At 38.4% G+C, this 25489-nt stretch overlaps 2 protein-coding genes and 1 long non-coding RNA gene across 6 annotated transcripts; 1 reads left to right on the top strand and 2 right to left on the bottom strand.

The window, feature by feature from the left end:
* On the bottom strand, positions 1 to 4644 carry TRMT10C (tRNA methyltransferase 10C, mitochondrial RNase P subunit). The gene is made up of 2 exons (XM_003991587.5): positions 4489 to 4644; positions 1 to 1433 (listed from the first exon to the last, which is right to left on the bottom strand). The coding sequence occupies exon 2, from the start codon at positions 1419 to 1421 to the stop codon at positions 150 to 152; it is 1272 nt and encodes a 423-aa protein (XP_003991636.3). The 5' UTR covers positions 1422 to 1433; positions 4489 to 4644; the 3' UTR covers positions 1 to 149.
* LOC102902573 lies at positions 254 to 4919 on the top strand. The gene is made up of 2 exons (XR_441113.4): positions 254 to 363; positions 4640 to 4919. It is a non-coding gene; the product is annotated as an uncharacterized LOC102902573 (long non-coding RNA).
* An 8045-nt stretch (positions 4920 to 12964) lies between these two features.
* On the bottom strand, positions 12965 to 25480 carry LOC101099826 (putative protein FAM172B). Of its 4 annotated transcripts, none has more exons than XM_045036866.1 (3): positions 25377 to 25480; positions 24159 to 24221; positions 12965 to 14450 (listed from the first exon to the last, which is right to left on the bottom strand). In XM_045036866.1, the coding sequence occupies exons 2-3, from the start codon at positions 24198 to 24200 to the stop codon at positions 13356 to 13358; spliced, it is 1137 nt and encodes a 378-aa protein (XP_044892801.1). In that variant the 5' UTR covers positions 24201 to 24221; positions 25377 to 25480; the 3' UTR covers positions 12965 to 13355. The 4 variants fall into 4 exon arrangements, with proteins under 4 accessions (XP_044892801.1, XP_044892800.1, XP_044892799.1 ...); XM_045036865.1 differs by having other exon boundaries at positions 24980 to 25411; XM_045036864.1 differs by having other exon boundaries at positions 24159 to 25411.
* Positions 25481 to 25489: the final 9 nt, after the last annotated feature.

Genomic DNA, 25489 nt, shown 5'->3' with positions numbered 1-25489 from the left:
TTGTATTTCTACTCCATATGCTTCCCCCAACCCCCCCAATTTTATTGAGAAATAATTGACATAAATCACAGTAAGAGTTTAAGGCATACAGCATCATGGTTCGATTTACACATATTGTGACCACTTATTTTTTAAGTTATCAAATATTCTCATTCAAGCCACTTTTTCTGTGTGTGTATATTTAGAGAGCCTTTTGGAAATGAATTAAAAGGTTTTGACTTCTTTAATCTGTTGACAAGCTCTTGAGAATGTTGAGAAATCTCCATACAACCAGTATGTTTTCTCCTAGGAACAAACTTCAGAGCCTCTTCCCAACTACCAGTGTTTTTCAGACATAACAAAATACGCATCATCTGATCTAAGGTGAGATTTTTGGTACCAGTGTCCCACTGTAAATACCTATCTAATGGAAGGCATTCTGTTGCCAGTTTCAGCCGTTTTGCCTTGGCTAGGGATGTGCCTGTCTGCATAGCCTTATCAACAAAAGATCCCACTATATAAATCTTATCATGCTTGAAAGTTGTCATAACATTGGGAGAATCTGCAGTTAAATATATAATACTATCCTTTGGGAATAAGTCTACATGAGACTTTTCTGTTGCTGTTAATAGCAATTTGTCCCATTTTTCTCCATAACGTTTAACTAACTCTTTATGATAAGCACCTTCTACTTTAAGGTTGCAGAAATAAATATGGAAAGGATCAACATTTCTTCTGTTCCATCCTTCACTTTCTAAAAGTTGGGAAACAGTATTCTTAAGTTCCTTTGGTTTCATATAACTTTCATAATCCATGTCAAAAACCAAAGGTTGTCCAAACTGCATGGCCTGAATACCTTTCCAGCCCATGGCAATGTCTATATTCCTGTCCCAAAGTCGTAGAAATAGAAAGTTTTGCTGTTTATCTTCCTTAGTGGTTTCCAGTAATTGGTCTTTTTTGGCTTTTTCCTTTAATGCTGCTTTCGTTTCCTTTTTTATTTGCTTGGCTTTTTTAATTTTTTCCTTAATATATAAATATTTTAAGTATTTTTTTTTTGATGATTTAGAAACACATTCCATAGCAGTTTTGAGTTCTTCTTCACTGATTTGTTCTGGTACTTCTTTGCCAAACAATCTCCACATCTCAATTAACTCCCTGATGGCAACTAGAGGGTCTTCATCCTTGCTGCTTGAGACTGCCGAAGCATCTTCTTCTTGCATGCTAGATTTCATTGTAATTTTCCACCCATCCAATCCCAGCTGTTCAGGAGGTGATGTACTCTCCTTCTTAGGATAGGACACAGTTGGTATTTTGGAAGACATAGATCTCTGCAGAATTGTTGAACATAAAACCCCTTTTTTCCTATGAATGGTAAATGGCACCAAAAATCTGCCAAAAGATCTTAAGGTGATACTACCACTCATTTTGAGGAAAACAGGCATGTAAGAAAACACCTATAAAAAAAAGCAAAATGTAGTAAAAATTTAGATAAAGACTTTTAAAACCTCTCAACTATTGCAAGTATAAATTTGAGACACCAAAATGCAACTGATTTTTGAAACACACAGTAAGCACAACTTTATTTGCTGTACCGTTAATTTTTCCTAGACCCCTATGGCCTAGAGCCTGTGATCACTCACCAGGCACAAAGTTTAAAGCTTATATGGGATCTTATTTTAAACATGAATTTCACTATTGCTTTAGGGAAAAGAATACCTTAAAGATCCCTTTCAGATTTGCAGCTAGGAGCCCAGAATATCTGTATTACTGGATAACCACAAAGTTATGTACTACTAATATGGGTTAGATCATGATGCTGTTTCTTCTCCATTCTATACTAAGCCCCTAACAGATACAGGCCCAAACACAAGATCCTTAACATAAGCAACACATGAAGACAAGAAGATAAAAAGCAGAAAAGTTTTATAAAGGATGGCAACTAGTAAAAAGCACTTAGGAGCTGCTGTATCAATGCCCTCATATGTTTTCAAAACAGGAATATAGAGAGATCTACTGATTTAAAAACAAACCTCTTTTCTCCAGTTCAGAGTTTATTTTGTAGCAAATAATGTTATTGCCAAACAAAAATGTCCAAAATTAGGGCAAATATATATAAGCTCCACAATTTTATCCTCAAGGTGTGGACATACATCGAACAATGAAGATGCTTAAAAATGTGAAACTAGGGGGCACCTGGGTGGCTCAGTTGGTTAAGGGGCCAACTCTTGATTTTGGCTCAGGTCTGATCTAGTGTTTGGTTGGTGAGATCGAGTTCTGCTTCTGACTCTGTGCTGACAGCTCGGAGCTTGCTTGGGATTCTCTCTCCCCCTCTCCGTCTGCCCATGCATGCTCACTCTTGCTTGCTCTCTCTCTCTCTCAAAATAAAGAAATAAACTTAAAACATTGTGAAACTAGTATGAGATTTGAAGAAAAAAATCAACTTTTTACCAAATGCAGTTGAAATACTTGAAAAATTCCTTCTTCCCTTGGCTTCATTTAATGACTGCATGCTTTTGGGAGTGCCTCTCTAACCTGTGTCCTGATGCCCAGATGATGCCCCTCCCTTAAAAGCAGATGTGCCTCTGAATTTTTGTCCTTAGCCCCCCCCCCCTTTTTTTTTGCAATCTGAAATTTTCTGTATGAGGTCTGATCTTCCTCCATGGCTTCAACCACCACGCATCAGAAGAAACACCTCAAATGCAACATATTAAAATAATCTCTCTCCCTTCCCTTTCCAATCTGCTTCTCCTTACACATGGTTTTAGGGAGGGACACTGCTATCCATCCATTTGCTTAAGCCAGAAACTGGAAGTCATTTTATTACCGTCCTCTCTCACACCCCCCATATCTAATCCATCTGAATTATATTCACTTTACTTTCTTTTTTCTTAATGTTTATTGTTGAGAGGGGGAAGGGGCAGAGAAAGAGGGAGACAATGAATCTGAAGCAGGCCTCAGGCTCCAAGCTGTCAGGAAAGAGTCTGAATCAGGGCTCGAACTCATGAACCTTGAGATCATGACCTGAGCCAAAAATTGGACACTTAATCAATTGAGCCATACAGGGGCCTCAATTCACTTTACTTTCTAAATACATCTTGAGCCATTCACTTCTCTTGAATCCCATTACCCTAACTGCATCCCCTAGCCTCCAGATTTGCTCTGCCTCATCTCTAAGCCATTTGAAGTTAGTGCAAATCTTAGCAATGCACTTGTATCATCCCCAACGTGTATTTTTTTTTTTTTCAACGTTTATTTATTTTTGGGACAGAGAGAGACAGAGCATGAATGGGGGAGGGGCAGAGAGAGAGGGAGACACAGAATCAGAAACAGGCTCCAGGCTCTGAGCCATCAGCCCAGAGCCTGACGCGGGGCTCGAACTCCCGGACCGCGAGATCGTGACCTGGCTGAAGTCGGACGCTTAACCGACTGCGCCACCCAGGCGCCCCCCCCAACGTGTATTTTTAAGCTCATTGCTGCCAGGTTAAATCCCAAACTTACAAACATGGCTTATAAAGTTTTCCACAAAATCATCCTTTGTTTACCTCTTCAGCTACATCTCTAGCTATACTTCACCTCAAACTTTAGACCAAGTATTCCTCCTAGTAGTTCTTACAGCACCCTGTACCTCTCTATCACAGTACTTGTAACACTCTTTTGTAATTGCCTGGTTACTTATTTGCCTGACTAGACAGTAAACTCTTATCAGGACAAGGACTGTATTTATATTAAAATTGAACCCAACATTTGGCAGTTTATGGCTCACAGTAATCACTCAAGTATTTTTCAAATAGATATCCTGGACCAATGCTTTTCACATATAAAACATGTTGAGACACCTGCATTTTTAAAAATTTGTTTTAAATTTGAGAGACAGCAAGAGGAGAGGGACAGAGAGAGGGACAGAATCCCAAGCAGGCTCCACGCTGTCAGTGCAGAGCTCTATGGGGAACCCTGAGATCATGACCTGAGCTGACACCAAAAGCCCCAGGCTGAGCCCACTGAGCCACTCGGGTGCCCCCAATTAAAAAAAAAAAAAAATTCGCTTTTTTTTTTTTTTTTTTCAAGTAATCACCCAATGTAGGGCTCATATTCACGACCCCAAGATCAAGAGTCACATTTTCTTCGGATTGAGTCAGCCGGGCGCTCCATGTTTGGCCACCATTTAAAGAAGAAAAAAGTTAGACTCCCTATTTCACCAGGAGTCCTCAATCCTGTTATGAAAAACATTTCAAAAACAAAGGTCTTCTGAGTTTTGTCTTTATAATTGGTTAAGATTTTTTTTAGGAAATCAGAGCAATGAAACCCAAATTTTAAAACAAATAAGGCAATCATTTTGGTAAACATTCCTCTTGTTCCAGGTATTGTGCTGCTTATAGTTTATTAAATCGCTGGGCTTCCACTTATCTGTGGGCCTTCTTAGCACGCATGCTCCACAACGTGTATCTTACAATGGTTTCCCGAGTTGTCCCACCGCAACACACACAACTAAGATAAGAAACATGCCCATACCAGGAGTGCAGAAACAGTGGCTCCGGCTCGTGCAAACCGCGGAGACTTGGAGAGGACGCAGAACTCTGTAGTGAAGTGCTGAGCCCAAATACGTGCCTCACACGGAATTAAGCCCGTTGGTTCATTTAGTTTCCGTCCCTTTCCGTTCCAGAAGCCGGAAATCCCGCCCCCTCTTCCCGGCGCTTCCGGATGACGTCCCGATACAGGGGGAAAGCCTTCTGGTCTGAAAAACAGCGCGGTCCGGAAGAAAGCTGGTAGCTGGCCTTGAGGCCATGCCCACGGCCTCTTAACAGGGTGTGCTTGTAGCTGGTTTTAGTCTATCACACAACTATTTAAAAAATTTATTTTCCTCCTCTCTTAACTTATTCTCTGCTTGCTCCCGTATTTATAAGCCTTTAACATGGTGTTAAAATAAAATGATGTTTTCACAAGTCTCACTCAACTTTAAACTGATGCTAGGAATGTAACATATGAAACTTTGTGCCTAGTTTATCACCAGCACCTGGTACAATGCCTACTATGGTAGGCGACACTATCTCTCACTCCCCTTAACTCATTTGTTAAATTTAATGTGAAAATGAAATTAAAGCCACATAGTGCAAATTAGTGGCCTTTGGGTCAAAATGCAGTCTGCAGGTGTTTTGTTTAGTCAGCACATTTTCAAGTATTTTAATTCAGTTGTCATTATTAAGTTATAAGGCACAAAATCAAACACTGGGGGAAAGGACAGTCTTTTTCAAAGAATGGTGCTGGACAAAGTTAGACCCTCAACCTAAAACCATATAAAAATTAACTCAAAATGGATCAAAGACTCCAACATAAAAGTCAAAACTATAAAACTCTTAGAAGAAGACGTAGAAAACTTAATGACATTGGATTTGGTGATAATTTCTTGGATGACCCCAAAAGCACAGGCAACAAAAGAAAAAATGGACATTTTGCACTTAACCAAAATTACAAACTTTTGTACATCAAAAGACACTATTGACAGAGTTATAGATGTGGAATATATTTAAGAGGTAAAAATGGTAGAATTTGCTGATTGATTGGGATTTTGGTGTCGAAAGAGAAGAAGAAGCCAATATTCTAGTTTGAGCACCAGGGTAGACATGATTAGTAGTGCAGCAAATGGGGAAAAGGAGTGGATGGGGTGAGGGCAGAGATGGTGTGAGCAGTTTTAGACCTGATGACTGAGCTCCCTTCAAAATCAGATGATGTCTCCTTTATAGTATATGGTAGTTGGCTGCATGGGTCTAGAGTTTGTGGGATTTTTTTAATTTTTTTTTAAATTTTTTTAATGTTTATTTATTTTTGAGAGAGAGAGAGAGTGCACGTGTGCAAGTGGGGGAGGGGCAGAGAGAGGGAGACACCGAACCTGAAGCAGGCTCCAGGCTCTAAGCTGTCAGCACAGAGCCTGATGCGGGACTCGAACTCACGAGCCATGAGATCACAACCTGAGCCAAAGTTGGATTCCTAACTGACTGATCCACCCAGGCACCCCTGCATGGGTCTAGAGTTAAGGAGAAAGAGAATGGACCATAGGCAGAGATTTGAGAGCTATGAAAGAGTCTTTGAAACCAGAGTCTGTGAAACTATGTGGGTGGAAGAGATTACCCAGTGTCTGAGTAGAGAGGCAGAGTAAACAAAGGAGACTGAAAATGAGCAGCTAGAGAGACAGGAAGAAAGTAATCAGAATATGAGAGAAACCAAGGGAGTGTTTCAAGGAAGAGAGAGACCCAATGGGCTTCAAATGGGTCAACTGGGTCAAATGCTGCCTATACATTATGTAGCACAGGCTGAAAAGCATCCATTGCTTTGGGACCATATACTGAGACTTGGAGGCTGAAGCCAGATGAAGAGTGGGTAAGGAATGAGTGGATTATGAGAAAATGGAGTCAGCAAGTATAAGTGTTTTAATGAAATTTGGCAGGGGCAATATACAATGGATTCAGTCCCCAGATGTGGCATCTAGGAAATTTGTGTTAATTATTATGACTACTATGTTGGGAGAGACTTGATCAACTTAAAGGATTGTTAGCAAGGGAATTAGGAAAATAAAAGACAGTGAGAAGAGTGAACATCCTGAGAAGATTGAAAGAAGTGGTATTCAGAGGACAGTGGAGGGAATTGGTCTTGGACAGTAGGAGAAAATTCTACTTCTATAACAGGAAGACAGGAAGAAATAGGTGGGGATAGAAGCCAATTTATAGACATGACAGCTTACTTTGCATTTCCATTTCTGGAAATGGAATTAAGTCTCTTATTTTTAATTTGTATTTGTTTTTAAATTTTTTTTTTCAACGTTTATTTATTTTGGGGACAGAGAGAGACAGAGCATGAACGGGGGAGGGGCAGAGCGAGAGGGAGACACAGAATCTGAAACAGGCTCCAGGCTCTGAGCCATCAGCCCAGAGCCCGACGCGGGGCTCGAACTCCCGGACCGCGAGATCGTGACCTGGCTGAAGTCGGACGTTTAACCGACTGCGCCACCCAGGCGCCCCTGTATTTGTTTTTAAATTATGTGGAATACAACTGGAAGGATTGGTTTTGAAGAGTGAAGATGTGACCCTTGCCTCACTACAGGAGGAAAAGATAAATGTGTCAGTTCACATGGATCATAATCATAGGCTTAATGAAGAAACCCCTTTTGTTGCTTTCCTCGGGGAGGAAATTATAGGCCACATGATAATCCATCATAACTTTGACCTCACAGGAGGTAAATTTAACTTTATTACCTCTGTAGCCATTTATTATTTAGTCTTTCTAACAGTGGTTCACAAAGTATGGTCCCTAGACCAGCAAGATCAGCATCAGCATCCCTTGGAAACTAGTTAGAAAGGCAAAATTTCATGCCCCACCTACCAATTCTACTGAATCAGAAACTATGGCAGTAACACCCATCAATCTTTGTCTTAATAAGACCTCCAGGTTATCCTAATATGCTCTAATGTTAGAGAACCACTGTGTTTGAAGAAACATTGAAAAGCAAGTAAGGAATTTCTTTAATGTTTTTATTTATTTTTGAGAGAGAGCCGGAGTACAAACTGTGGGAGGGGCAGAGAGAGGGAGACACAGAATCCAAAGCAGGCTCCAGGCTCTGAGCTGTCAGCACAGAACCCTACGCAGGGCTCAAACTCCTGAACTGTGAGATCATGACCTGAACTGAAGTCGGATGCTTAACTGACTGAGCTACCCAGGCACCCCATTCTTGTTTTCTTTTTAATAGACTTACCTTAGCAAATTTGCAAACAATGTTCTCCTTTTTGTTAAGATATGTTTAGTCTAGTATTGGAAAATCTTTTTTTTTTTAATTTTTAAAAACTATTTATTTTTGAGACAGAGAGAGACAGAGCATGAATGGGAGAGGGTCAGAGAGAGAGGGAGATGAGACACAGAATCTGAAGCAGGTTCCAGGCTCTGAGCTGTCAGCGCAGAGCCCGATGTGGGGCTTGAACTCACAGACTGTGAGATCGTGACCTGAGCTGAAGTTGGAAGCTCAACTGACTGAGCCACCCAGGTGCCCCAAGTATTGGAAAATCTTGATGCATTCTGCTTACAAACAATGATAATAGCCTATTACCTCTAATTATTTTCCACAAGAAAGGGAGAAAAAAATCATCATATTGAAGTCACAAGATCTTAGGATTTTCCTGAAGGCCTCTCATATCAGTCTTTTAAAAAATTTTATTTATTTATTTTATGTTTTTATTTTATTTTTTGAGAGACAGAGACAGAGCACTAGTTGGGGGGGGGGGCAGAGAGAGAGGGATACACAGAATCTGATGCAGGCTCCAGGCTCTCAGCTGTCGGTACAGAGTGCAATACGGGACTTGAACCCACGAGCTGTGAGATCATGACCTGAGCTGAAGTCAGATGTTTAACTAACTGAGCCACCCAGGCGCCCCTCTCATGTCAGTCTTTTCAATATCAATATTGTATGATATGCATACAATATGGTATGCAGTTTATAGCTGAAAACTGGACATGTCCTTTTTCCCTTCAGGCTTCAAAAACCTAGATATCAGAAGTCAGAGTATGGGAACAGATAGGGTGATGCTTGGGAGAGAAAGCTTAAAAAACCTTAATTTTCAAAGCAAGCATTTATCTGTAGCAAAAATGCTGATGTTTTGAAGAAAAGGAGAAACCAGTTTCTAAATGTACAGAGCTGTTGGGGCACCTGGGTGGCTCATTCTGTTAAGCAGCTGACTCTTCATTTCGGCTCAGGCCATGATCTCACGGTTGTGAGATCAAGTTGCACGTTGGGCTCTGTGCCAACTGCACAGAGCCTGCTTGGGATTTTCTCTCTCTCTCTCTGTCTGCCCCATCCCTTGCTCTTTCTCAAAAATAAATAAAATAAACATTAAAAAATAAACATACAGAGAAGTTTATTAAAACAAGAAAAAAATTAAAATGGCAAGATAAACATAGTTTTAGAGCAAAGATAATCTTATGACCAACAACTGAGTTGAGTTCCTATACCATTAGTTTCAACTGACATCATTTCTGATGTGGTGGTCCAAAATATGTTCCCCAATTTTTTGACACTCTCTCTAAAAAGTGGAGCCTAATTCCTCTTCCATTGGATTTAGTGACTCACTTCTAACCAATTAAAAAATAAAAGTGGGCCAGTATGCAACTTCAGAGAGTAGGTCATAAAGAGGCAGTGCATTTTCCTGATTGCTCCTTCACCTGGATGATTCACCCTTGGGGAAGCTGACTGCAATGTCCTGAAGACACCCAAGTGACAAATTTCAGAAACTTCAGTTAGGCTCCTCTGAGCCCTCTTCTGGAATAGTCCTCAACCTTGGCCTTCTGTAAGGCTGCACAGTTTAGTGTTAGCAAGAATCTTGCTAAATCAACACCCCACTCTTGATATCTGATCATGTTCCTCATTCCCCACTCTTGATGTCTAAGTCCTTGACCTGCCTTTAGTAATAAGCCCCTTATCCTGATGTCTCCTCTTAGTAGTTTTCTGTCACTGACACTCTCACTCTGCTCTTTGGTTACAAATTTCCAGCTATCTTTGCTGTATTCAGAGTTAAATTCATTCTCTCTTCCCTATAGCAAAATCCCTAGTTGCAACAGTTTTGAATAAAGTCTTCCTTACCATTTTAACAAGTGTCAGAATAATTTTTTTCTTTAGCAGAAGCAGCCTATGGAAAAGGTCCACCTGGTGAGGAACCAAGGCTTCCTGCCAAACAGCCAGTCAGGTTTTAGATCACTGCAACTCCAGACAATCTTGACTGTATGCTCCTAAGCAATACTGAGCCAAAATTACCCACTAAACTTCTTCTGAATTTCTGAACAAGAGAAACTGTGAACTAATATTTTTTGTTTTAAGCCACCAAATTTTGAGGTTAATCTATTATGCAGCTATAGATAACTAATACACCTGACTACCAGATTAAATAGTAAATTGGGAGTTATGAGAAACATCAACTCCAAGTTAGTTAAGTGCAAGATAGAATAACTTTCATGGAAACTTTTTTAAAAACTTTTTTCTTTTTTGGTGCTTTTCATATTAAGTGCATTAAATGCATTCTAGTTAGACTATGTCAAAAAGGACTTCAAAGCTCACCTCATTTACAAATTGGAAAGTAAGGACTGGGAGAGAGTAACTGGTTTAAGCAAGCCTTCATTAAAAGCCTTCACTAACCTTTCCTTAAGCAAAGGTTCATTTAAAACCTGCACATCCTGATTTACAACTCAGTGTTTTTTCCCCCCATTATGCCACTTAAGACATGGCAAATGAAATTTGAAATATGTCTTTCTGATAAAGATTTGTCTTAATCTGTCTGGGTTGCTATAACAGAGTATCACAGACTTGGAGGCTTAAATGAATGTTTATTCCTCACTTTTCTAGAGGCTAGGAAATGCCAAGAGCAAGGCACTGGCAGATTCCATGTCTGGTTAAGGGCTACGTCCTGATTTACAGACGGCTCTTTTCTTGCTGTGTTCTCACATAGCAGAAGGGAGTTCTCTGGGGTGTCCTTCATAAGAGCACTAATCCCATTCATAAGGACTCCACCTTCATGACCTAATCACCTTTCAAAGGACCCACACCTATCACATTGAGGATTAAGATTGTAACATATAAATTTCAGAGGGACACAAACATTCAGTACATAACAGGGATTATAGTATATGCTGGGTTAAAAAAACACTGTGAATAGGAATATTAGAAAGACACTAGAAATAGCTGTATCAGAAAAATCTGTATGTTGGGACTCCTGGGTGGCTTAGTCGGCTAAGCATCTGACTTCAGCTCAGCTCATGATCTCATGGTTCGTGGGTTCAAGCTCTGCATTGGCCTCTGTGCTGACAGCTCAAAGCCTGGAGCCTGCTTTGGATTCTGTGTCTCCCTCTCTCTCTGCCCCTCCTCTGCTCAGTCTATGTTTCTCTCTCTCTCTCTCTCAAAAATGAACATTAAAAAAAATGAAGAGAAAAATCTCCATGTCCTATTAGATATGGTAGAGTTAATTCTTCAAATGTCATGTCTTGTATGGGTTCTTCTCTTACCCATCTATGGACAGAGCTAAAGATAATTTGTAACCCCCTCCTTTTTCTCTTTTAAACTTCTGAAACAGGGGCATCTGGGTGGTTCAGTCATTTAAGCATCTGACTCTTGGTTTTCAGCTCAGGTCATCATCTCACAGTTCATGGGCTCAAGCCTTCATCCACCTCTGCACTGATAGCACAGAGCCTGCTTGGGATCCTCTCTCTCCCTCTCTCTCTGCCCCTCCCCTGTTTGTGCTCTCTCTCTCTCCTCTCTCTAAGTAAATAAATAAACTTAAAAAAAAACTTCTGGAACAGCCAAAATAAATTTTTTTTGTCAGTAGTCCCTATTTCAACAAATAGTATTTCTATCCATCTAGTTGCTCAAGCCAAAAATCCAGGAGTCCTCCTTCTTATTTCCTTCTCCTTATTCCTAACCTCCAATCATAAAATTTTGTTCATAGGAATCACAGTATTAGTATTTAGCATAAGTATTAAGTAATTAAATATTAGTATTTAAGTATTAGTGTTAACTATTTTAGTATTCGTAGTTAAGAATTAATATTAAGCATTTCTCAGAATACTACCAAAATTAATTTGGTCTCCCAGCCTACAAGCTTGTGCTTCTTCTAATCTATTCTCTGAACTGTAATTAGGATATTCTTTTTTTTTTAATTTTTAATGTTTATTTTTGACAGAGAGGGAGAGAGAGCGAGCACAGAAGTGGGTGGGTAGGGCAGAAAGAGAGAGGGAGACACAGAATCCGAAGCAGGCTCTAGGCTCTGAGCTGTCAGCACAGAGCCCGACATGGGGCTCCAACCTACAAACCATGAGATCATGACCTGAGCTGAAGTCAGATGCTCAGCCAACTGAGCCACCCAGGCACTCCAGGATATTCTTTATAAAATGTAAATCTGAGAATATTCTCCTGTCTAAAACCATCCAGTGTTTTCTACTGTTATGAGAATAAAGTCAAAAATCATAACCATGGCCATTGCAGCCTTAAGCAAGCTGCCTCTGCTTATTTCGTTAACTTAACTTTCTAACTACTGACAAAACCTCTCCTTGACCAAATCTGAGTCTGGCTCCTCTGAGCCCTCCTCTCAGCTAGGCTCTGATGTTGGACTCCCTCTTTGGTCCACTTAGTCCAGTTTTTGTTGTTGTTGTTGTTGATGTTGTTGTTGTCACTTAGTCTAGTTTTAGCAAGAATTTGGCTGTCAGTGAAAATTTCTCATTTTTGGCACTTAATCATCCTCTAGATCTGATAAAATTCCTCATCCTCCACTGTCAATGTGTTATCAACCTGGCCTGGCTTCAGTAAGAATTACGCTGAGTCAGTCTAGTAAGAATCTCTCTTATGCCTGATGTTTCTTTCCTCTTAGTTAATTTTCCATTCACTGATCCTCACCCTACACTTTGGCTATAATATTGCCCCCTCAATTGTCCTTGGTGAATTAGAAGTTGAGGCTGATCTCTCTCCCCAACTTCAAAACCCCCATTGCAGCAATCCCTCTTAAAGTCTTCCTTATGTCTTTAATAAATGTCATGAATAATTTTTTCTTTAACACAGCTCTGCCATAATTTTTTAGCTTCAGTTAACTGGACTATTTTCTCCCACCTCAAGACCTTTGCATATGCTATTCCTTTGCCTATGAATTTGTTTTCCCAACTGCTGTTGTCTTTCAAACTAAGTGTCATTTTCTCACAGACGTATTACCTGTACCCCAAGGCTGTTAGCTCTCATACTAGATGTTCCATGGCACCTTGAATTTCTGAACACTCTTCACACTTTCAATTTGTTGTTCATTGTGAACTCCATATGGATAAAGGCAACGTTGGTCTTGTTTGCTGGTGTCCTCAACACGTACTATTGATGGGGACATAGTAGACACTCAAATATTAGCTGAAGGTATGAGTAAACACCTAAAGTAAACTTCAACATAAGAACAATAAATTCAAACAGAACACAAACATACAAAAATGGAGTTTATAATCATTTTTATGTTCACTTATAATTTTAGTATGGCATTAACAACATAGAAACTGAAGACTGACTTGGTGTTTAATTTCTATCAACTGCAGTTTTGGTGTCATTCTATTAAGACATAAGAGAGGTTTTCAAAAGATCCTCTAACTTGACTAATACTGTAAAATATTAATGATGGCGTTGACTGATGCCCAGCTCATCAATAGGCTACAAAAAAGAACATATTCACTTTTCAAAAAAAGTAACAAATCAAACCTCAAGCCAGAATATAACACTGTGTATATTCTTTTCATAACATAATACTGCAGAGTATTCTTTTTCTTCTAGCATCTACATTCGCAGCATTTCAGTGGGACAAAAAAATCTTAGGTGACAAAAAAGTAAGTTAAGCAATTTGCTTTCTTTTTGTGGAGCTTCTAGTTACTATTGGCACTCGAGAAAAATTAATAGTTGTTTTGGCTTTCAAAGCTTTTTTAAAGTATTTAAAAATTGATTGAAGGCTAGAGGAAGGGGCTAAGTTGTGTTTTTCTGTACCAGCAGAAACCATAGGAAACTCCTGTTTTAAAACAGTAGCTGCAGGTTTATCCAAAGGCTTAGGGCTTGTCACCCATTCACGGCAGTGGTGCTTTATCCAGGCCAATAACTGAACATCACTTCCCAGCTGGTGTCCTACATGATGTTCAGAGTCAATAAAGGCAACAGCATATACTTTGTTCATCACTTCCCACTTTTTACGAACAAGTAAGTCCATAAAAACCAAGCCTCCGTAACCATGTACAATGAAGGCAACATCCTTGCCTTCAGTCTTTGAAATGAAGTAATCCCAAATGTAAGCCATGTGTTCTTCAGGAGTGTTGCTGCATCTTTTAGGGGTGCACTGGAGAGGTTGCTGGACAGATAAAAAGTTCTCTGCTGGAACCATTTTTAGGGAAGATGACCCCTTAGTTTGGGTTAAAAGGCCTTTCTGCTCTTCTTCCATGTTTAGGTCGATGAAATTGTCATTGGGGTTTAGCACAATTACATCATAATGTGCCTGCAATGCCATTTGAATACATGGTATCTGACTTCCATGTTGGAGACCATGATGTATTATTGCCTGCTGACTCCACTGACCAGCTCTAAAGACTCCTTGGTCTTGAAGAAGAACAAGAAGAACAGAACGATGACTTGTTAATGCTCTCTCACTCATGAAAAAGAAGCTTCTTGGTTCTTTATCAGCCTCTGGTGGGATATATACTTTTTGTAATTTGCATACTTTCTCCAAAAGCTCATAAATATATTGTTCAAGCAAATAGCCAAGGGCCTGGTAGCGCTTGCTGTTCCTCTCAAAGACATTTTTATAATAGTTAAAAACAAAAGGCCTTTGTGTCTCAGTGTGTCTCAATTCAGCTTTTTCATTGAAGTCATATTTAAGTTCTTCTAGTAAGTCAGATTGTTCAATAAATTTTTGGAAGCTCAGCTCCCGAGTAACTGGTAACCACTGAAAATAAAAAAGCAATAATCTGTCAGTGGTAGAAAAAACTAAAAATATCCGCTTGTTAAATTATTCCTGTGGGAAACCATTCTAAAATTAAGTACTTCACTAATACATTACCCTTTTAATCTAAATTAAGGACTGAGTTAAGGACTTAATCTGAGTTAAGGACTTTAACTCAAAATAATTGTGAATGATGCAAAGTAGTAAGGGATAATTAAGTATGGGAAAATGGCCAGACCATACATAATGACAGAACTGACCCACAATCCATAGCAACTTGCCCAAGAAGCCAACCCCTTATCTACAATAAATAGCCCAGGAAGCCAGCCTGCTATAAATCAGATTTGTACGAAGTCAGACTACTACCTCTAGTGACAATCCAGCAAGCTAAACAATAACCTCTGTTACAACTGGCCACAAATGGCCAGGACTTGACTAATAACTGACAGCTTTCCTAATTTTTATCCCTGCTTCCAAATTAGGACCCATGAGAAAAAGCCAAATATGCATCCCTAACCAATCACACAGGATATTCTGCTTTTAGTTAGCCCACCTGCAGCTTCCCCAGGCCAACAGCCTCCAATCAGGACATACCAAGAGCCTTTCTTATTTTCCACTATAAAGCTTTCCCAGTTTTCTGCCTTCCTTTGAGTCTCTGCCAAAATGCAAGTGATGTGGTTGACTACATTGATATGGCTAGCACAGAATAAATAGGTTTTGCTTTTCTCATTTGGTTTGGCTTTATTTCCACAGTCAGCATTCAATAATTTTTGCTGTTAAATAAATGGCAGGGGATGGCAGTGGGGGTGAAATGCGAACCAGGCAGTACAGGTTATGATCAATTTATCTTACAATGAAGATATGGTATTTCAGATGTCTGAGAAGAAAAAAGTGGCTGACTAAAAAGTTAATTTAGACAGTTATTGTGGACAAAGCCTAAAAGGAAAAGACTTTGAAAGGTTAAGTGGCTTGCCCTGAAGATTATTCATTAAATTATTATTAAATACACGATTGGGTACTGAGGTTGTTGGACTCTAAAATTCATGTTCTTAACTAATACATGAATATGTTCTCTGCTTAATTTCTTAACATTGACAGTGGTAATCCATGACTCACTTTCAATAAGTAGCAGTGAAAATGATTTTTAATTACACTCATGAAACTATCAAGGCTTATGGCAAAATTAAAATGGTGCTTGCTTACTTTATTTTCTTAACTCTTTTCTCACTTTCTGACACTTACTCTGATTCCCATATGTAACGGCTATGTTATGAAGGTGTTTGGTTGTCCAAACCACCCAACGTATCTAGACTGTTCTCTATTCCCTCCTGTTCCATTAAAAAACTGTTTTCTGGGGTGCCTGGGTGACTCAGTTAGTTGAGCGACCAACTTCGGCTCAGGTCATGATATCGCGGTTTGTGAGTTCAAGCCCCGCATCGGGCTCTGTGCTGACAGCTTGGAGCCTGGAGCCTGCTTCGGATCCTGTGTCTTCCCCTCCCCTGCTCACGCTCTGTGTGTGTGTGTCTCTCTCAGTAATGAATAAAACGTTAAAAAAAAACTGTTTCTTCTAGTGTTGCTGATCTCAGAGGCCATTATGTAATTAATGTCTTTCCAAAGTGTAAATGACAGATAGACCTAATTATCCTTTAAAAGGAGAAGCCTTGGGGTGCCTGGGTGGCTCAGCCTTTGGGCTGGGCATCCAAATTTGGCTCAGGTCATGATCTTCATGGGTTGTGAGTTCAAGTCCTGTGTCGGGCTCTGTGCTGACAGCTCAGAGCCTGGAGCCTGGTTCAGATTTTGTGTCCCTCTCTTGCTCTGCTCTTCCCCTGCTGGTGCTCTGTTGCTCTCTCTCAAGAATAAATAAAACATTAAAAAAAATTAAAAGGAGAAACCTCTTGGAGGGAAGGTGGGTGGGGAATGGGCAAAATGGGTGATGGGTATTATGGAGGCACTTGCTGTAATGAGCACTGGGTATTGTACGTAAGTGATGAATCTCTAAATTCTATTCCTGAAACCAATATTACACTATATGTTAACTAACTAGAATTTAAATAAATAAATAAATATATATATAGAGAGAAGTCTATCGAATTAGATTGATTTAAGTTTAAACCCTAGCTCCAAATTTTCAGTTCGAGTGACTTTCAGCAGGTTCTTACCTTCTATGAGTTTCTTCATCTTCTGAGTTTTACTTTATGCTATTTAATAGTGATCCTTATTACTCTCTATCTTGCTATTCTGCTTTATTTTTCTTCATAGTCTACATTACCACTTAATACATAATTGCTTGTATATTTTTCAACTTTACGTCTTCCCTCACTAGAATGAAAGCTATAGGAGAACAGGAATTTTATTTAACTACTATAGCTTCAGTGTTTAGAATGCCCTCTGGCACATATTATATAAATTTTTTTTGAGAGAATAAATGCAAAATAGGGATAACATTATTTCACAAGGTTGTTGTGTGGAATTAACTAATGTAGGCAAAAACCATACTACATAGTGTCTCACGCATGGAAGGTTCTGTGAAATTAGACAGGATGATATTCATTTTTGAGAAATGTGAAATAAAAAACCATATATATCTCTTTCCAACCTTCCTTATTCACTTAACATTGTGATATTTATCCATATTAATAAATGTATTTCTACATCATTCATTTTGTTTTTGGTGTTCCATTTCTTGAATATGCCATAGTTTAACCATTTTCCTGTGGAAGAACATTTAGATTGCTCTAATTTTCTACTATTATATACAAAACTGAAATGGGTATTTTTATAGCTATATTTTTGTGCACATATCAAAAATTTCCCTAGGCAATATACTTGAAGGTGGAATTTCTAGGTTATATCAGCATCTTTCACTTCACCAGACATTGCCAAATTGCTCTTTAAAAAGAAAGTTCTATTTTATAAATTGGCATGGATGACCAGGTTTGCACAGAAAACCAATAGTCTCTCAGATCTAAAATACCCTGTTTAGGGGTGCCTGGCTGGTTCAGTAGGAAGAATATGTGACTGTTGATATTGGGGTCATGAGGTAGAGCCCCATGTTAGGGGTAGAGATTACTTAAATAAATAAAATTTAAAAAATACTGTTTATTCAGAAGTTGGTCTGAAAATTGCCTTTTCCTCTACTGAGATACAGTATATTTAAAGCTCAAAGAACTGGGGCGCCTGGGTGGCTCAGTTGGTTGGGTGTCCGACTTCGGCTCAGGTCATGATCGCACAGTCAGTGAGTTCGAGCCCTGAATCAGGCTCTGTGCTGACAGCTCAGAGATTGAAACCTGCTTCGGACTCTGTGTCTCCCTCTCTCTCTGCCTCTCCCCTGCTCATGCTCTGTCTCTCTGTGTCTCAAAAATAAATAAAAACATTAAAAAAATTTTTAAAAAACACATCAATTTCTTCTTCTTAAAAAAAAAACCTCAAAGAACTAAGCAAAGAATTTTGTTAGCTATTTAACTCTTTTTTAATCAGAAAGTAAAATAAACAAAATCAGTATTTTCATTCTTTTTTAATCAGTATTTTTAAAAATTTTTTTAATGTTTATTTATTCTTGAGAGAAAGACAGAGTGCAAGTGGGGAGGAGCAGAGAGACATAGAATCCGAAGCAGTCTCCAGGCCTTGAGCTATCAGCACAGAGCCCAATGTGGGGCTTGAACTCGTTAACCATGATATCATGACCTGAGCCAAAGTCTGACACCTAACTGACTGAGCCACCCAGGTGCCCCTTAATCAGTATTTTCTAATAGCACATAGCACAACATTTAATGATCTTTTCCACTTTTGTTCAGTGTTTGTATACTTAGTTGTTTGAGACACTTCTCAGGGCTGAAGAATGAGAGTTTACAAACTGGAAAAACAAAATGGCACATAGATATATAAAGGATAGGTGGTGATGGGGTGAACAGGAGCAAGGTAGAGAGTATCTTCCAGAATGAAAAGCTAGATGATTTCTAGCACATTTTGCTTGGTTAATATCCTCCAACCTGAAACTCTCCCCTAAATTTATATCTAATTGTCTACTAGGTATATTGACTTAGATGTCAAATAGCCATCTCAAGCTTAACATGCCCAAAATACCTACTTCAATCTACTCTCTCTACTCTTTACTATCTTAGTACATGGCAACTTTATTCTTTCAGTTGCTCATGCTTTAAATGTTCCTTCTCTCCTGAGAACAAACTGAGGGTTGATGGGGGGTGGGAGGGAGAGGAGGGTGGGTGATGGGTATTGAAGAGGGCACCTTTTGGGATGAGCACTGGGTGTTGTATGGAAACCAATTTGACAATAAATTTCATATTTAAAATAAAAAAAAAAGGAAGAAGAAAAAAAAATGTTCCTTCTCTCTTTTACACTCAATCCAATCAATCAGCAAATCTTTAGGCTCTATTTTTTTTAATGTATTTTAATTTTTTATTTTTTGAGAGAGTGCATGTGTGTGCAGGGGAGGGGAGAGGGAGAGAGAGAGAGAGAGAGAGAGAGATTGAGAGAGAGAGAGAGAGAGAGAGAGAGAGAGAGAGAGAGAGAGAGAGAGAATCCCAAGCAGGCTCCATCTCAGGAATGTGAGTTCATGCCCTGAGCCAAAATCAAGAGTCACATGTGAAGCTCAACAGACTGAGCCACCCAGGCATCCCTAGGCTCTGTTATTTGAAATACACCTGTAATCTAATCACTTATCACCCTTCCACCTCTATCACCCTAGTTCAACTCAACAATAACTTTATCAAGTAACATTATCAAGTCTCCTATATAATCTCTTTGCATAAGCTCTTATCATCATGCAGTCTGTTTTCCACATAGCAGCTAGAGTGATCTTTTCAAAACCTCTAAATTGGATCTCACACACCTGTTCAAAATTCTCAATGGTTTCCCCTCTCAGAATAAAAGATTAGGTCCTTATCACTGCCTGCAAGGTCCCACATGGCCCTAAGCTCTTCAATGTCATTCATTGCCTTACTTGCCTACTCATCTAGCTGCATGATCTGGCTCTTAGCTCTTTCTCAGGTGTCATTTCCCACTATGCTCTTGCTTACTTCACTCTAGCCACACCTGGCCTTTTTGCCTCCAACTGTGAAGCAAGCTCCTGTTTAGGGCATTCCCCCTCACTATGCCCACAGCTTGGAACACTCTTCCTGTAGATATTTCATTTCCTTCACATTTCTGTCCACTTGTTATCTGATCAGAGATGTGAGCATTCTATCTGAAAGGGAAATTCTAATTCTTCCTCATTCTCCTATCTATGCTTAGCTCCTTCCCTTCTCTTTCCTTCCTTTCCCTTCACTTTCCTCCCTCTACCTCCCTTTTTTTAAAGCACTTATTTCCTACCAGCTGACATATACTTGCTTATTTTCTGCACCCCCTTCCCCCGCCAACCCATTAGAATGTAAGTTCCATGAGAACAGGGACAAAGACTTTGTTTTGTTCACTACTGTATCTCTAGTTCTTGGAATAATGCCCGGTACATACTAAGCACTTAAATATTATTGTTAGAAATTTACAATTTTTGCTAAGGGCGTAAGTTAGTAAAGAGCAAAAGACCTCTAGCTGCATATACAGGAGAAAGATGCACACAAACCTCTCTAAAAATTATAGAGGCTTCTTGTATAATTTTAAAGTTAATAAATGTCAATTTATTAATCATTCTTAGAGAATATCCTATGCATTTGTTTTTTTCTTTTACAAATCAAGATCAATAATAAGATTATTAGATTATTATTAGATAATTAGATTATTAGAGCTGCAAAGCATGTTATTGATATTCATTGTTAATGTGTTTTTTATAGAGAAGTAAGGATTTTCAAAGTAAAATGACATACCCAAAGTAACTCAGGCAGCTCTAGGAGACCGAGAGAAGATTCATTTTTACCGGTGACCTTGTAAATGCATAATATTTAACTTATTTCATTCATCTTCCAAAAATTTAGTGAAGGTATTTGTTAGACACTTAGTGTCTTACATCAAGTAGCCCAGTCATTTTACATTGAATGGAATAATGGAGAATAGTATATAATCATTAATTAGAATATTAGGGGTGCCTGGGTGGCTCAGTTGATTAAGCGTCTGATTTTGGCTCAGGTCATGATCTTATGCTACATGAGTTTGGAGCCTCCTGTTGGGCTCTGCGCTGACAGCATGGAGCCTGGAGCCTGCTTTGGATTCTGCGTGTCTCTCTCTCTCTCTCTCTCTCTCTCTCTCTCTCTCTCTCTCTGCCCCTCCCCCTTCGTACTCTCTCTCAAAAATAAATATAAGAAAAATTTAAAAAGTAATAATTATTAATGAGAATTTCAAATTAGGTTCTTCTAGTAACCTGGATTAGGTGATTGACACAGCTGTTATTTTTTGTTTTAGGGATGGCTATTGTTTCTAATTATTTATTTAAAATTTTTTTTAACGTTTATTCATTTTTTGAGAAAAAGAGACAGAGAGTGAGTGGGAAAGGGGCAGAGAGAGGGAGACACAGAATCCAAAGCAGGCTCCAGGCTCTGAGCTGTCAGCACAGAGCCCAATAGGGGCTCGAACTCATGAACTGCGAGATCATGACCTGAGCTGAAGTTGGACGCTCAACTGAATGAGCCACCCAGGCACCCCTCTAATTATTTATTTTAAAAATTGTAGTATAATATACTAAAATTTACTATTTTAGCCATTTTTAGTTGTACAGTTCAGTGACATTAAATAGATTCACATTGTTGTGCCACCGTTACTGCTATCTATCCATAGAACGTTTTTCATCTTGCCAAAATCTAACTTTGTAACCATTAAGGGATAACTACTCATTTCCCCAATGCCCCAGCCCCCAGCAAACCATTCTACTTGCTAGGAATTTGACAAGTGAGTAGTTGGGGCAATAGAATCACAGATGCACATAATTTTAATTAGCTTGATTTTAAGGAGCTCCTTTTCTCTCCAGGATCATCAATTGGCTTGACTAAGCAGTATTTTACATTCTTCACAGATGAACAGTAAGCTTTTATGAAAATAAAATTTTACAACCTGAGAAGTTAGCATCTAAAACCCTGGTTACTCAATAATACCTTATTATAGTGATTATAGTCCTTTGGTATACTTTGGAGGTCTTTTGTATATCCTATGCCATTAGGAAGCACAGAGTGAAGGATGCTTCACTCAGAAAATTTAAGAATATCTAAATGCTTTTTATTACAATGACCACAATTTTATTTATTCAGAAAAACAAAATAAAGAATCCTAGAAAACATGTCTTAAGAAAATAATTACTATTTTCATACAAAAGCAGATTATTCTCAACACAGAATGCAAAAATGAAGTTTTTTACTAAAATTATGCTTGTAGACAATCTTATTTAGTAAATTACAGAAAAAAAACTAGAAAATGATAAAGCTAATGAAATAACATATGTGAAAGGTTCAAAAAAAGCAAACTAAATCCCTTCCTCCTAGGATTCCTTCTCCCTACCTACCTCTCCCCAGGAAAGACTAAAGTGGCTGAATTTAATGTAGCTGAGGTAAAGACACAGAAATAGGCTATTAGAAATAGAAAGAAAAATAGAATAGAATAGAAATAGAATATTAGAAATAGAAAGAAAAAATGTTAGATGTCACCAAATCTTGGGTTTCTCAAATTTGAGTATGCGACAGAAGTTTCTAGAAAAGTTAAAGAAAAAAAAGTTTAGTCAACTATTATAAAGAGAAACATCTCATAACAACTGATGGTTAGTTTTGCCAGCCATCCCTAAAGGGCCTTCCAATGCTTCTCTCTCTCTCCTAAAGTAACCACTCTGGACTTTTATAGAAATCAGTGCTTTGCATTTCTTTATGGTTTTATCTCCTAAGTATACAGCGCTATAAATTATAGTTCAGTGTTATACTTAAAAAAAGAAATACTTGATATGTCTTCCTGGGATAAATTTTAAACATACAGATTATCAGGCCCCACTTGTAGGAGATTCTGATTTAAAAGGTCTGAGGTGGGACCTGGAGTAGGTAGTTTAAGATGCTCCCAAATAATTCTGAAAACTAGATTTTTGGATTTACCGACTTTGTGCAGTCCTAGACCCTACGTTTCATGTTTCTTGATTTGGATTATTCAGAGGCAAGTGGGTACCAAAAGTTAAAGGCTAAAGAAGATGAGACTACCTAAAGCCTCAGTTTTTACTAACAATAATATAAATTGAAAAATTTCTCTTGAAACTAATGTATTAAGGCCCATTTCTGTGCTTCAATAACAACAGAAATGTGCCTTAATACATTACGTGTGCCTAAGAAACAGATGTGCCTAAGAAACAAATGTATTAAGGCAAAGAAATGCTAAATAAATGTAACATTTTAAGATAGGACACTTCAAAGAAGTTAGCAGTATGTGTACAAGATACCTTGGGCTTGGCTGGCCCAGGGCCAAATGACAGTTTAGGGATCTTAGGTTAAAGATTTGTGCACAGATTCCTTCTACAGCTTTTTGGACAACAGATTATCCATCTACTCCTCAAATACCTAGAGTTACTGCAGGTTTTCATAACTTGTGGAAACAGGCCGTTCCACTGCAGGGCAGTTACAGTTGCTGACTGTTAAAAAAAAAAAAAAAGATATCTTTAAAACTAACTTAAAAAGATACCTTTAAAACTAAACAATCTTATGTATCTTTTCATGAATTACAGATTACTTCATTTATATGTGGAAGAAAAACTTGCTTCACATAAGAATTCTCAGTATTTTAAAGATAAAAGTCAATTACTAATGAAAATGGAGCGAATAGCAACATAACTCCATGTATCTTTGCAAACTGTAGGCTTTCCTAGAGCCCATGGTAAGAAATTCCACATTGTTTCTTTTAGTTTTTAAAATAGGAAGTCCAGATATCTACAGTGCCCATCTAAACCTCTTTACATTCATATTGTACTTAAAGTTAATTCACTTGTGATGAGAAAGGGCCTTTTGCAGATTTTATTAAGCTCTCTTCAAAGAAATTGTTAACCCAGGGGTAAAATAAAGGGTTGATCAATTTCATACTGTCTCTTTGTCTTGAAACTATTAAAACCAAACCCAATGCATAGAACAAAAATAAAATACTTAATGTAATCACTTTTATGCACCTTTAATGCTCAATAAAGAGCCGTACCCATTAGATAACACCTGTCCATCGTCTCTTATAAAATACTGGGCTGACGAATTTCTAATCTCAATTTTAATTTGAAAGGTTCTATACAGTGTGAGTTAAATGTACATAAGCAAAATGACATTATCCCCAAACATACTAAGACAATCACTTTTTTTTTTTTTTTGGTCTTTCTTATTTTTAACATAAGAAACCTCTCACCTGAGCATCACTTATTTTTATGAAAGGCAAAATGAGGTTAAGTGAGTCTCTCAAAAGTAGAAACTGAACTTTTAGTCCTTTAGTTGTTTGCAATGCAGTTAACTATGAGACAGAGATTAATGCTCTAACAATAAAAATACTGGTCCAAAAGCAAATTTGAAATTCTTGAGCTTCAAGTTCATTTATCTTCAAACGTTATTTGAAACAAGTTCCAATTCAAAGAGACAAATTGGCTACACGGTATATTAGCAGAATGGTATATTTGTTTCAAGAAGTCTAAGTGACACATTTGCAAACTGAATAATTAACTTCTTATAATTTCATTTCTTATAAGCTAATGTCTTACTGCTAAACTTTAAAACCACTTACTTTTATGGAAGCTGCTAATTTGGGTGGAAATCGATAAGGCCTACTTACACTTTCCTTTTTTATGTTCCCATCTCTCAGCTCTATTTCCATCTTTTGCAGTTAATTTGTTTCCTACAATATTGGCAAATGAATTAAGCTGGTTTGATTCCGGAGTTAAATTATTCAATGAAAAACGTTGATTTATGAAGAAACTTAAAATTCAGCTATTTTTTTTCTTTAAACAATGTTTTGCTTTGCTAAACAGAAATAAACTAGGGCCTCTAAATGAAACCCTTGCGTGAATTTCAATCTCATCAAGCTCTGAAATATTCCTGCTTTTCAACTATTCCTGCCCTGTAAAACACTCCCCCGGGCCCAAGAGCCCAAATAGGCTTTAACACCTGGAGGCTTACCTGTACCTCAGCACACATCATACAGTAATTAAGGACGCTTGACTCAAGAAGCAGGAGACTGGGCTCTAGGGCCAGTTAGGTAAGTCCCTTTATTGGCCTTGGTCAAATGGGGAAAGGGGATGGGATGTTAAGCTCAAGTAGCTCCAAGATCCCTTCTGCTTGGAACATTCTAAGATCGTTTTGCCTCTGACTAATCATGCTTGAGCTGAATTATGTTTAACTTACTCTGATTACATCTTACACATTTAAAAAACTAATATGTATATCGTGGCCAATAAAACAGGGCAATTTTCTAAACTGATGAGCCCTTTGAAAGAACTGAAAAAGAAAAATAAGTCTAAAAATAGACTGAGTTCATTGAGGACTGGGCTAGTCTCTTGAGTACTTTAATAATAGTTGAACGAATTCCAGCTTACAGCCATCCACTTTCTATAATTTCAGCGTTTTATGTTTTAAAAAAACTGAGTTCTAGTTTACCTTTTTTTCTGGACCTTTAAAAATGATGAGTGTGAATTTTAAAAAGAGATGCTCTTTATTACTATGACATTTTTCCTCAGCTGACCAAATACATTTCCACTCCAAATGCTAAGCCAATGTCTAGGCTAACAGGTGGCTATACCGTCTTTTTATTTCTGAGTTTGAGGACACTCTTGAGGACAAGTAGCTAGGAGAGACCGTGTAGTAGTCCTCTTATTTTCATTTTTCTGGGCCACCTCGCGAGAGTCATTAAACTACAGGCATTCCTAAAGTTTCCCCTTTTTCAATTTTCAGTCTACCCCAGCCTTGAAAGTAAACAAAGCCGCAGACGATCTCGGGCTAAAACCACGCACGCAACCTCACTTTCCGATAGGTTCAGAGATAATAAGAATAGTACCACTAAATAGGCATTCGAGGTGGCAACCCGCAGAGAAAACAAGTCCCAGGAAGTGATTTCCGGGTGAGGTGGGAGGGGCAGCTGATTTCCGGTCTGAGGGCCGGCGACGGCTC

This window comes from Felis catus, chromosome C2 (assembly GCF_018350175.1).
Source record: "Felis catus isolate Fca126 chromosome C2, F.catus_Fca126_mat1.0, whole genome shotgun sequence".
Lineage (NCBI taxonomy): Eukaryota > Metazoa > Chordata > Mammalia > Carnivora > Felidae > Felis > Felis catus.
This window is presented reverse-complemented; position numbering and strand designations above follow the sequence as displayed.

What these genes read in the sequence shown, in the direction of transcription:
- TRMT10C (XM_003991587.5), bottom strand. Translation starts at nt 1,421, where the DNA reads ATGCCTGTTTTCCTCAAAATGAGTGGTAGTATCACCTTAAGATCTTTT.
- LOC101099826 (XM_045036866.1), bottom strand. Translation starts at nt 24,200, where the DNA reads ATGGAAATAGAGCTGAGAGATGGGAACATAAAAAAGGAAAGT. An exon ending in GGAACATAAAAAAGGAAAGT is followed by an intron (nt 14,451 to 24,158) that starts GTAAGTAGGCCT and finishes TTTTATTTTCAG; the next exon opens with TGGTTACCAGTTACTCGGGA.